General features: G+C 39.2%; 1 protein-coding gene across 9 annotated transcripts in view; it reads left to right on the plus strand.

The window, feature by feature from the left end:
• PLEKHA6 (pleckstrin homology domain containing A6) overlaps window positions 1-13,900 on the plus strand; it is a 300,893-nt gene that overhangs the window by 241,858 nt on the left and 45,135 nt on the right. The window contains exon 11 of one of the 9 annotated variants that reach the window (XM_053706706.1): window positions 5,535-5,588. The exons of the other annotated variants lie outside the window; for them this stretch is intronic. Coding sequence (XP_053562681.1) covers window positions 5,535-5,588 — 54 coding nt within the window. The remainder of the gene's footprint in view (window positions 1-5,534; window positions 5,589-13,900) is intronic. 9 annotated transcript variants of the gene reach the window in all.

Genomic DNA, 13,900 nt, shown 5'->3' on the forward strand with positions numbered 1-13,900 from the left:
ATAACTGTGTTGGTTTTGCAAAACTGGGGAATGGGTAATAAAGGGATTATCTATCTTTTTATACAATAACATTTTTGGAGTTGACTGTCCCTTTAACTCTCTACAACAACCCATCTTTTCACCCCTTACCATGAATGTATGCAGACTGTAGCACATGGTGCATTTTGTATATGTGTGCAAACCTATGCATTATGCATATTAAATTGTGTGTATGCGTTTAGGCTTTGACACGTGCGCATGTCACATTGTATGTATATGTGTGCAAACCTATGCATTATGCATATTAAATTGTGTGTATGCGTTTAGGCTTTGACACGTGCGCATGTCACATTGTATGTATATGTGTGCAAACCTATGCATTATGCAGATTAAATTGTGTGTATGCGTTTAGGCTTTGACACGTGCGCATGTCACATTGTATGTATATGTGTGCAAACCTATGCATTATGCAGATTAAATTGTGTGTATGCGTTTAGGCTTTGACACGTGCGCATGTCACATTGTATGTATATGTGTGCAAACCTATGCATTATGCAGATTAAATTGTGTGTATGCGTTTAGGCTTTGACACGTGCGCATGTCACATTGTATGTATATGTGTGCAAACCTATGCATTATGCAGATTAAATTGTGTGTATGCGTTTAGGCTTTGACACGTGCGCATGTCACATTGTATGTATATGTGTGCAAACCTATGCATTATGCAGATTAAATTGTGTGTATGCGTTTAGGCTTTGACACGTGCGCATGTCACATTGTATGTATATGTGTGCAAACCTATGCATTATGCAGATTAAATTGTGTGTATGCGTTTAGGCTTTGACACGTGCGCATGTCACATTGTATGTATATGTGTGCAAACCTATGCATTATGCAGATTAAATTGTGTGTATGCGTTTAGGCTTTGACACGTGCGCATGTCACATTGTATGTATATGTGTGCAAACCTATGCATTATGCAGATTAAATTGTGTGTATGCGTTAAGGCTTTGACAAGTGCACATGTCACATTGTATGTATATGTCTGCAAACCTATGCATTATGCAGATTAAATTGTGTGTATGCGTTTAGGCTTTGACACGTGCGCATGTCACATTGTATGTACAGGGAGTGCAGAATTATTAGGCAAGTTGTATTTTTGAGGATTCATTTTATTATTGAACAACAACCATGTTCTCAATGAACCCAAAAAACTCATTAATATCAAAGCTGAATAGTTTTGGAAGTAGTTTTTAGTTTGTTTTTAGTTATAGCTATTTTAGGGGGATATCTGTGTGTGCAGGTGACTATTACTGTGCATAATTATTAGGCAACTTAACAAAAAACAAATATATACCCATTTCAATTATTTATTTTTACCAGTGAAACCAATATAACATCTCAACATTCACAAATATACATTTCTGACATTCAAAAACAAAACAAAAACAAATCAGTGACCAATATAGCCACCTTTCTTTGCAAGGACACTCAAAAGCCTGCCATCCATGGATTCTGTCAGTGTTTTGATCTGTTCACCATCAACATTGCGTGCAGCAGCAACCACAGCCTCCCAGACACTGTTCAGAGAGGTGTACTGTTTTCCCTCCTTGTAAATCTCACATTTGATGATGGACCACAGGTTCTCAATGGGGTTCAGATCAGGTGAACAAGGAGGCCATGTCATTAGATTTTCTTCTTTTATACCCTTTCTTGCCAGCCACGCTGTGGAGTATTTGGACGCGTGTGATGGAGCATTGTCCTGCATGAAAATCATGTTTTTCTTGAAGGATGCAGACTTCTTCCTGTACCACTGCTTGAAGAAGGTGTCTTCCAGAAACTGGCAGTAGGACTGGGAGTTGAGCTTGACTCCATCCTCAACCCGAAAAGTCCCCACAAGCTCATCTTTGATGATACCAGCCCAAACCAGTACTCCACCTCCACCTTGCTGGCGTCTGAGTCGGACTGGAGCTCTCTGCCCTTTACCAATCCAGCCACGGGCCCATCCATCTGGCCCATCAAGACTCACTCTCATTTCATCAGTCCATAAAACCTTAGAAAAATCAGTCTTGAGATATTTCTTGGCCCAGTCTTGACGTTTCAGCTTGTGTGTCTTGTTCAGTGGTGGTCGTCTTTCAGCCTTTCTTACCTTGGCCATGTCTCTGAGTATTGCACACCTTGTGCTTTTGGGCACTCCAGTGATGTTGCAGCTCTGAAATATGGCCAAACTGGTGGCAAGTGGCATCTTGGCAGCTGCACGCTTGACTTTTCTCAGTTCATGGGCAGTTATTTTGCGCCTTGGTTTTTCCACACGCTTCTTGCGACCCTGTTGACTATTTTGAATGAAACGCTTGATTGTTCGATGATCACGCTTCAGAAGCTTTGCAATTTTAAGAGTGCTGCATCCCTCTGCAAGATATCTCACTATTTTTTACTTTTCTGAGCCTGTCAAGTCCTTCTTTTGACCCATTTTGCCAAAGGAAAGGAAGTTGCCTAATAATTATGCACACCTGATATAGGGTGTTGATGTCATTAGACCACACCCCTTCTCATTACAGAGATGCACATCACCTAATATGCTTAATTGGTAGTAGGCTTTCGAGCCTATACAGCTTGGAGTAAGACAACATGCATAAAGAGGATGATGTGGTCAAAATACTCATTTGCCTAATAATTCTGCACTCCCTGTATATGTGTGCAAACCTATGCATTATGCAGATTAAATTGTGTGTATGCGTTTAGGCTTTGACACGTGCGCATGTCACATTGTATGTATATGTGTGCAAACCTATGCATTATGCAGATTAAATTGTGTGTATGCGTTTAGGCTTTGACACGCGCGCATGTCACATTGTATGTATATGTGTGCAAACCTATGCATTATGCAGATTAAATTGTGTGTATGCGTTTAGGCTTTGACACGCGCGCATGTCACATTGTATGTATATGTGTGCAAACCTATGCATTATGCAGATTAAATTGTGTGTATGCGTTTAGGCTTTGACACGCGCGCATGTCACATTGTATGTATATGTGTGCAAACCTATGCATTATGCAGATTAAATTGTGTGTATGCGTTTAGGCTTTGACACGCGCGCATGTCACATTGTATGTATATGTGTGCAAACCTATGCATTATGCAGATTAAATTGTGTGTATGCGTTTAGGCTTTGACACGCGCGCATGTCACATTGTATGTATATGTGTGCAAACCTATGCATTATGCAGATTAAATTGTGTGTATGCGTTTAGGCTTTGACACGCGCGCATGTCACATTGTATGTATATGTGTGCAAACCTATGCATTATGCAGATTAAATTGTGTGTATGCGTTTAGGCTTTGACACGCGCGCATGTCACATTGTATGTATATGTGTGCAAACCTATGCATTATGCAGATTAAATTGTGTGTATGCGTTTAGGCTTTGACACGCGCGCATGTCACATTGTATGTATATGTGTGCAAACCTATGCATTATGCAGATTAAATTGTGTGTATGCGTTTAGGCTTTGACACGTGCGCATGTCACATTGTATGTATATGTGTGCAAACCTATGCATTATGCAGATTAAATTGTGTGTATGCGTTTAGGCTTTGACACGTGCCCATGTCACATTGTATGTATATGTGTGCAAACCTATGCATTATGCAGATTAAATTGTGTGTATGCGTTTAGGCTTTGACACGTGCGCATGTCACATTGTATGTATATGTGTGCAAACCTATGCATTATGCAGATTAAATTGTGTGTATGCGTTTAGGCTTTGACACGCGCGCATGTCACATTGTATGTATATGTGTGCAAACCTATGCATTATGCAGATTAAATTGTGTGTATGCGTTTAGGCTTTGACACGCGCGCATGTCACATTGTATGTATATGTGTGCAAACCTATGCATTATGCAGATTAAATTGTGTGTATGCGTTTAGGCTTTGACACGCGCGCATGTCACATTGTATGTATATGTGTGCAAACCTATGCATTATGCAGATTAAATTGTGTGTATGCGTTTAGGCTTTGACACGCGCGCATGTCACATTGTATGTATATGTGTGCAAACCTATGCATTATGCAGATTAAATTGTGTGTATGCGTTTAGGCTTTGACACGCGCGCATGTCACATTGTATGTATATGTGTGCAAACCTATGCATTATGCAGATTAAATTGTGTGTATGCGTTTAGGCTTTGACACGCGCGCATGTCACATTGTATGTATATGTGTGCAAACCTATGCATTATGCAGATTAAATTGTGTGTATGCGTTTAGGCTTTGACACGCGCGCATGTCACATTGTATGTATATGTGTGCAAACCTATGCATTATGCAGATTAAATTGTGTGTATGCGTTTAGGCTTTGACACGTGCGCCTGTCACATTGTATGTATATGTGTGCAAACCTATGCATTATGCAGATTAAATTGTGTGTATGCGTTTAGGCTTTGACACGCGCGCATGTCACATTGTATGTATATGTGTGCAAACCTATGCATTATGCAGATTAAATTGTGTGTATGCGTTTAGGCTTTGACACGTGCGCATGTCACATTGTATGTATATGTGTGCAAACCTATGCATTATGCAGATTAAATTGTGTGTATGCGTTTAGGCTTTGACACGTGCCCATGTCACATTGTATGTATATGTGTGCAAACCTATGCATTATGCAGATTAAATTGTGTGTATGCGTTTAGGCTTTGACACGTGCGCATGTCACATTGTATGTATATGTGTGCAAACCTATGCATTATGCAGATTAAATTGTGTGTATGCGTTTAGGCTTTGACACGCGCGCATGTCACATTGTATGTATATGTGTGCAAACCTATGCATTATGCAGATTAAATTGTGTGTATGCGTTTAGGCTTTGACACGCGCGCATGTCACATTGTATGTATATGTGTGCAAACCTATGCATTATGCAGATTAAATTGTGTGTATGCGTTTAGGCTTTGACACGTGCGCATGTCACATTGTATGTATATGTGTGCAAACCTATGCATTATGCAGATTAAATTGTGTGTATGCGTTTAGGCTTTGACACGCGCGCATGTCACATTGTATGTATATGTGTGCAAACCTATGCATTATGCAGATTAAATTGTGTGTATGCGTTTAGGCTTTGACACGTGCGCATGTCACATTGTATGTATATGTGTGCAAACCTATGCATTATGCAGATTAAATTGTGTGTATGCGTTTAGGCTTTGACACGTGCGCATGTCACATTGTATGTATATGTGTGCAAACCTATGCATTATGCAGATTAAATTGTGTGTATGCGTTTAGGCTTTGACACGTGCGCATGTCACATTGTATGTATATGTGCATACTCCAGCATATTCTGTTTAATACACTTCCCTTGTCTGCTTAAGCTTAACCTTTGCAGTTTGCAGCACAGTGCATTTATAGTCTCCCAGCTGGGGCCAATGCCCTTACCTAAGGGCTAGCTATGTGTGGGGAGGGGACTCATAGCTTGCTTTTGCGCTTTAGCTTTGCACTTATAATCCTGTGTTTGTCTTCTGCTGCTGCCCCCCCCCCCCTTCCCACAGGATGAGATGTTAGATCTACAATTACAGAGGCACCTTGATTTTTTGGATCACCAGGTAGGATATTTACTATTTGGCTTTTCCAGTAAATAACACACAATCTTCTCCTGAGATGTGTCTGATAGTCTAGAACCCCTTTGTAGCAATAGATCTGTGTGTATTTGTCAAATAAATGAAGTACGAGCATGGAAGAATATGTTACCCGTATACTGCTTGTGCACATAGCACATATGGTTATGAGACTGCAGATCACTAATTTGTCATACAAAAATAATAATAAATGAATGACATCCGGTTGAACAGAATCTTCTATCAAAATGTTTTATTCATTAGCCTTTAGTCACATAATTATTAAGTTTGTGATTATAATCTCTAGTGATTGTAGTCTTTGTTATCACTGTAAAATATTTATTTGCAAGTACTATGAGTTTCTGGGAGTTGGTGTCTTTTCTGTCAATGAACCATGATGTGTTTGAAATGTGAAATTCCCCAACAATTTAGTTGTGTTTTTCTTTTTCTTTTTAATAAGCAGGTACAATAAAGATCGTTGACATTTTGTGGAGGATTTGATTTTGGGGTTCATTATTCATGGATCGTTTTAGCTTTAGGCGTATATTCCTTTAAATGGACACAGAACTATATTTTCTCCCATATTCTAGAGTGGCTGGCAGTAAATTAAAGTGACACTGAACCCAAATTTTTTCTTTTGTAATTCAGATAGAGCATGCAATTTTAAGCAACTTTCTAATTTGCTCCTATTATCAATTTTTCTTCATTCTCTTGCTATCTTTATGTGAAAAATAAGACATCTAACCTTTTTTTGGTTTCAGTACTCTGGACAGCACTTTTTTATTGGTGGATGAATTTATCCACCAATCAGCAAGGACAACCCAGGTTGTTCACCAAAAATGGGCCGGCATCTAAACTTATATTTGTGCATTTCAAATAAAGATACCAAGAGAATGAAGAAAATTTGATAATAGGAGTAAATTAGAAAGTTGCTTAAAATTGCATGCTCTATCTGAATCACGAAAATTTGGGTACAGTGTCCCTTTAACACAGATTGTATATTAGATGTATGCCTAATTGGAGAGGAAGAACTAAAGGTCTCTTTTTTTTATTCTTCCACAACATCAGTTCATTTAAATGGGCATGCTCTAATATTTGCTCTATTGATGCTCCAACATTGTGTGGATAAGCCCTGCAAATATATTACTTAAAGTGAAAGTCAACCATAGCGTTTTTGAAACGCTAGGGATGACTGTTGAAACAAATAAAGGGTACTTTTATTCATGAAGTATAAGATACTTCATGCAGAAAGTGCCTTTATTCGTTTCAAACGTTCGCCGTTCTTAGCTGCTATGGCAGCCCACGGCAAAAAAAATATTTTGCTAAGAGGTGACGTTTTTACCTCTTAGCAAATAGCCGTGCGGTAAATCCGGATCCCATGGGCGCCAAACCGGATTTACCGCACGGCTATTGGCTAAGAGGTGAAAACTATTTTGTGGCCGTGGGCTGCCATAGCAGCTAAGAACGGTGATTGATTGAAACGAATAAAGGCACTTTCTGCATGAAGTTTCCTGAGTTTCGAAAAAATACCCAATATTTACATGTTCTTTGCTTTTTTTGCAAGTTATAGGGCAATAAGTACAAGTAGCACTTTGCTATTTCTAAACCTTTTTTTCCCCAATATTAGCGATAGTTACATTGTAACACTGATATCTGTCAGGAATCCCTGAATAACCCTTCACATGTATATATATTTTTTTAGTAGACAACCCAAAGTCTTGATCTAGGCCCTTTTTGGTATATTTCATGCCACCATTTCACCGCCAAATGCAATCACATAAAAAAAATCGTTAACTTTTTCACAAACTTTAGGTTTCTCACTTAAATTATTTACAAACATCTTGTGCAATTATGGCACAAATGGTTGTAAATGCTTCTCTGTGATCCCCTTTGTTCAGAAATAGCAGACATTTATGGCTTTGGCATTACTTTTTGATAATTAGTAGGCCGCTAAATGCTGCTGCGCACCACACCTGTGTTATGCCCAGCAGTGAAGGGGGTAATTATGTAGCTTGTAGGGTTAATTTTAGCTTTAGTGTAGTAGACAACCCAAAGTACTGATCTAGGCCCATTTTGGTATATTATATGCCACCATTTCACCGCCAAATGCGATCAAATAACAAAAATCGTTAAATTTTTCACACACTTTTTCACTAACTTTAGGTTTCTCACTGAAATTATTTACAAACAGCCTGTGCAATTATGACACAAATGGTTGTAAATGCTTCTCTGGGATCCCCTTTATTCAGAAATAGCAGACATATATGGTTTTGGCATTGCTTTTTGGTAATTAGAAGGCCACTACATGCCACTGCGCACCACACTTGTATTATGCCCAGCAGTTAAGGGGTTAATTAGGTAGCTTGTAGGATTAATTGTAGCTTTAGTGTAGAGATCAGCTTCCCACCTGACACATCCACAGCCTCTGATCCCTCCCTGACCCCCCTCAAACAGCTCTCTTCCCTTCCCCACCTCACAATTGTCACCGCCATCTTAAGTACTGGCAGAAAGTCTGCCAGTATAAAAATAAAGGTGTTTTTTTTTTTAAATATATTTTTTATATATATTTGATATGAACTGTAGGATCCCCCATAACCCCCCAACATTCCTAATCCCCCCCAAACAGCTCTCTAAGCTTCCCCCTCGACCTATTGGCCGCCATCTTAGGTACTGGCAGCTGTCAGCCAGTACCCAGTTTACTTATAAATTTGCCCTTTTTTTCCTAAAAAAAATAAAAACACCTCATTTTCTGTAGTGTAGCTGTCCCCCCCTCAATACCCTACCTGCCCCCCCTCTCCCGGATCTCTTTAAAAAAAAAATTCCCTTTCTCTTTCCCTCTTCCTCCTTCGGCATATGTTGATGTCCATGGGCGCTCCTGAGCCCCGCCTCCTCGCGCGCTCCCAGACACTCAGGATCAGGAACAGGATCCAGAACACACACCAGCGATGGGCCGCCCACATGCCTCCCTGCTATGGCTCATACCCACCAACGATCGGCACCATCGCTGGCCGATGCAGAGAGGGCCACAGAGTGTCTCTCTCTGCATCGGATGCTTAAAAAAAGTTTATTGCAGGATGCCTCAATAATGAGGCATTACTGCAATAACCTAAAAGCTTCCAGCGCTTGAAAACCCTGAGGACATACAGGGTACGTCCTTGGTCATAAAGTGATAGTTTTTGTAGGATGTACCCTGTACGTCCTTGGTCGTTAAGGGGTTAATAGAAGTAAATTTGAATTTTTTTTTAAATTATATGATCTATCTGATTTATTAAAAAAAAATGGGGTTTTTATGTCCCTTTAATCCTGCTTGGGCATAGCAAAGAACTCCTGCCCCAAGCAGTAAAAAATATTTATAAACTTCCATTCCCTTTACACTGTTAGTGCTAACAATTCCATGCTGGCCTCTTGCGCACTTGTATGTCCAAAACATTTTAATGAAAAACACTTAGGTCTATATTACAAGTGGAGTGGTGGTTTGCGCTCCCGCTCTCGTGTTTACCTCGCTAGACTTCAGCTTTTTGCGTGTGTCAGGTTGCACACATATTACAAGTTGAAAGTAAAAAGTTTTCACATATCGGTTAGTGCACGAGTGAAAACTTTTTACATAACGGTTAGCGCACTCGTGCGCTAACCGATATGTGCAAAAAAAACAAACTTAAATATCAAAGAAATACCTTTTCTCAAGTGCGCTAAACCGACATTAAATATTAGTATTTCACATTCCAATTTTCTTCACATAGAAGAATATGTTCTATTTATTCATATATTTATTCTCTCTCTCCTCAGTTGCACTCAAGCGAACGCATTTACTTTCAACTTGATAAACCCTTTATCGCCACTGGTAGCCACTCGTAATCTAGCCCTTAGCAGAAAAATCATACATTTTTACTTTCGTGTTTTGCCTTTGAATAATATGGAATCATTTCTACATATCAAATATGCTGTCAGGATACAGAAAATTTTTATCTCTATTATATTAATTGCTTTATAAAATGAATGCATGAAAATCAACAATCAACCCACTTCCTGCACACATCATTAGGAATCAATAGCTACTGATTTCTGCCCCTTCCACTAGGGCAATGGCATCTTCATATCTGTATAAGTATAGGGTATTGGCAAACCAGCTGTCTGGTCTTTTGCTGCATACATTGTTTTACATAACATACGTTTTATCGACTTAGCGTTATTTAGCTATTGGTGATGTTGTACTTGAAATATATTACTTCCAGACCACATGTATTATACCCTTTTCACATTTATTACACATTTTTTGGCTCTAAATGAGTTAAAAGGACAGGAAACTCAAAAATTTTATTTCATGATTTGGACAGAACATACAATTTTAAACAACTTTCCAATTTACTTCTATTATCAAATTTGATTCATTATCTGGTTAACCTTTGCTGAAGGAACAACATTGCATTACTTGCAGCAAGATGAGCACATCTAGTTAGCCAATCACAAGAGACAAATGTATGCAGGCAACAATCAGCAGTTAGCTCCCACTAGTGTAGGATATGTGCGTATTCTTTTTCAACAAGGGATACCAAGAGAACGAAGAACATTTGAAAATAGAATTGAATTTAAAAGGGTCTTAAAATTACATGCTCTATCTGAATTATGCAGGTTTAATTTTGTCTTTCCTATCCCTTTAAGCTTTGGTATGCACTCATCAATTATAATTTACTGTCAGAAATGTGACAGACAATGAGGTTTTGCTTGACAATAAATCTATTTCTTCATAGAATGACAACACATTGAGCCCCACCTATTTCAGTTATCTGTTTAATGAACATGTGAACTGTCATGTTTAGTTGTTTTTCCTGCTCTTCTTCTCTGGTAGTAACTTCCAATTAATTATAATTTTCATAAATATGGAAATCTAAAATTAGATTAGTCCTACGTCTTGCAATGTAAATGAATATGAGAACCCAATAATAAAGACATCGTGTGCAGGCATCCAGAATTTCAAGAGATTTTCATATAAGAAATATTTAGGGCTAGATTACAAGTGGAGCGCTAAATTATTGCGCACCTGCAAAGCACGCAATAATTAATCAGCCATTACAAGAGGCTGGTTATTGCTACCGCCAGCTCGGCTAAAGTTGGCGGGAGTGGGGTGTTGGGGGAAAAAAATTGTGGTCTATGGAAACTGTGTGTTCCCAGGAAATATGTATATGCTTATATACAATGCTTATATACATATATATTTATGTGTTAATGTGTATATACACATATTAACACATAAATATATATGTATATCAGCATATACATACTGTATATATTTATATTTGCTGCCATCGCTGCGCTACTTACCCAATTTGCTGGCGCTGAAGTTCTGATGCGGTCTCTGACGAGGCTCCCAAAGGAGCCTATGGAAGCGCGCTCTGATGAGCGCAATGCTTCCCAGTGATGAGAACGCAAGGTCGTGTTCGCATTGCTGAAAACTTGTAATACCAGCGCACATTATCGTACACTGATATTACACAGTGGAATGCAAATATCACTTTCATCAAAGCAATATTTAGCGCTCCACTTGTAATCTGTTCCTTTGTATTTACACGCTAACAGGCAACAACAAAAAAGATATGTTAGCTATGCTGATAGGAGCTTAGGAGTAACATGGAAAGTTGTTTAACGTCGCACACAACCTGGTCTTTAAAGACCAGCGACGTACCCTGTACGACATTAGGGGTTTAAAGCGGCTGGAAGCGATCCTGCTCGCTTCCAGCCGCTTTCCGGTTATTGCAGTGATGCCTCGATATCGAGGCATCCTGCAATAACACCCCTTGGTCATCTGATGCAGAGAGAGCCACTCTATGGCCCTCTCTGCACTGGACATCGATGGCCGGTATCGTTGGTGGGTGGGAGCTGCAGTGGGAGGTGGATGGGCGGCCATCGATGTGTGCTATGACGTTGAGGGGGGCGGAATCGCGGGCGTGACCGTCGGGGGCGCGCACAGATGCGCTCGCACGTGCACGGGAGGACGGGGGCGTGCACGGGGTGGAAGCAGGTGGGAACGACTACACTACAGAAATGTTCAAAAAATAAGTGGGATAAAGTAATTATATATAATTTTAAAAATACATCTAAGGGATCTGGGAGGGGGTGGGGGGTTGCTCTTTGGCTGGGGGGAAGCTACACTACAGAAAAAAAAATAATATATAAAAAAGCTGGGGTTTTTTTAGTAAACTGGGTACTGGCAGACAGCTGCCAGTACCCAAGATGGCTACCAATAAGGTAGAGGGGGAGGGATAGAGAGCTGTTTGGGGGGGATCAGGGAGGTTGGGGGCTAAGGGGGGATCCTACACATCAGCATATGTAAATATGCACGCAAATTTTTTTTAAATACCTTTTATTTTAGTACTGGCAGACTTTCTGCCAGTACTTAAGATGGCGGGGACAATTGTGGGGTGGGGGAGGGAAGAGAGCTGTTTGGGAGGGATCAGGGGGCGTGATGTGTCAGGTGGGAGGCTGATCTCTACATTAAAGCTAAAATTAACCCTGCAAGCTCCCTACAAGCTACCTAATTAACCCCTTCACTGCTAGACATAATTCACGTGTGATGCGCAGTGGTATTTAGCGGCCTTCTAATTACCAAAAAGCAACGCCAAAGCCATATATGTCTGCTATTTCTGAACAAAGGGGATCCCAGAGAAGCATTAACAACGATTTGTGCCATAATTGCACAAGCTGTTTGTAAATAATTTCAGTGAGAAACCTAAAGTTTGTGAAAAAAATTGTGAAAAAGTGAACTTTTTTTTTATTTGATCGCATTTGGCGGGGAAATGGTGGCATGAAATGTACCAAAATAGGCCTAGATCAATACTTTGGGTTGTCTACTACACTACACTAAAGCTAAACTTAACCCTACAAGCTCCCTAATTAACCCCTTCACTGCTGGGCATAATACACGTGTGGCTGCATTTAGCGGCCTTCTAATTACCAAGAAACAACGCCAAAGCCATATATGTCTGCTATTTCTGAAAAAAGGGGATCCCAGAGAAGCTTTTACAACCATTTGTGCCATAATTGCACAAGCTGTTTGTAAATAATTTCAGTGAGAAACCTAAAATTGTGAAAAATGTAACATTTTTTTCATTTGATCGCATTTGGCGGTGAAATGGTGGCATGAACTATACCAAGATGGACCTAGATCAATACTTGGGGTTGTCTACTACACTACACTAAAGCTAAAATTAACCCTAGAAGCTCCCTACATGCTCCCTAATTAACCCCTTCACTGCTGGGCATAATTCATGTGTGGTGCGCAGTGGCATTTAGCGGCCTTCTAATTACCAAAAAGCAACGCCAAAGCCATATATGTCTGCTATTTCTGAACAAAGGGGATCCCAGAGAAGCGTTTACAACCATTTATGCCATAATTGCACAAGTTGTTTGCAAATAATTTCAGTGAGAAAACTAAAGTTTGTGAAAAAATTTGTGAAAAAGTGAACATTTTTTTTTATTTGATCTCATTTGGCAGTAAAATGGTGGCATGAAATATACCAAAATGGGCCTAGATCAATACTTTGGGATGTCTTCTAAAAAAAATATATATACATGTCAAGGGATATTCAGGGATTCCTGAAAGATATCAGTGTCCCAATGTAACTAGCGCTAATTTTGAAAAAAAGTGGTTTGGAAATAGCGAAGTGCTACTTGTATTTATGGCTCTATAACTTGCAAAAAAAGCAAAGAACATGTAAACATTGGGTATTTCTAAACTCAGGACAAAATTTAGAAACTATTTAGCATGGGTGTTTTTTGGTGGTTGTAGATGTGTAACAGATTTTGGGGGTCAAAGTTAGAAAAAGTGTGTTTTTTTTCCATTTTTTCCTCATATTTTATAAAATGTTTTTTATAGAAATTATAAGATATGATGAAAATAATGGTATCTTTATAAAGTCCATTTAGTGGTGAGAAAAACGGTATATAATATGTGTGGGTACAGTAAATGAGTAAGAGGAAAATTACAGCTAAACACAAACACCGCAGAAATTTAAAAATAGCCCTGGTCCTTAAGGGAAAGAAATTTAAAAATGGCCTTGTCCTTAAGGGGTTAATGTTTACTTTACTGTCCCTTTAAGTGTAGGTGAAAAATACTGACCACTACTATTTTACAATTAAAAATATAAATTGCAAGTGTGTTTCACAAATGCTGCAGTTGTAATTATTGTTTAATATTTTTCCACATTGCTAGCAGTTTGCATTCCATGTGCTACATGTATTGGTCATCTCACACAGCTATAGACGGTAAACATTCCCCTTTGTATAAACAGATCCTGAATGTTAGC

The sequence above is a fragment of the Bombina bombina genome, chromosome 3 (genome assembly GCF_027579735.1).
Source record: "Bombina bombina isolate aBomBom1 chromosome 3, aBomBom1.pri, whole genome shotgun sequence".
NCBI lineage: Eukaryota > Metazoa > Chordata > Amphibia > Anura > Bombinatoridae > Bombina > Bombina bombina.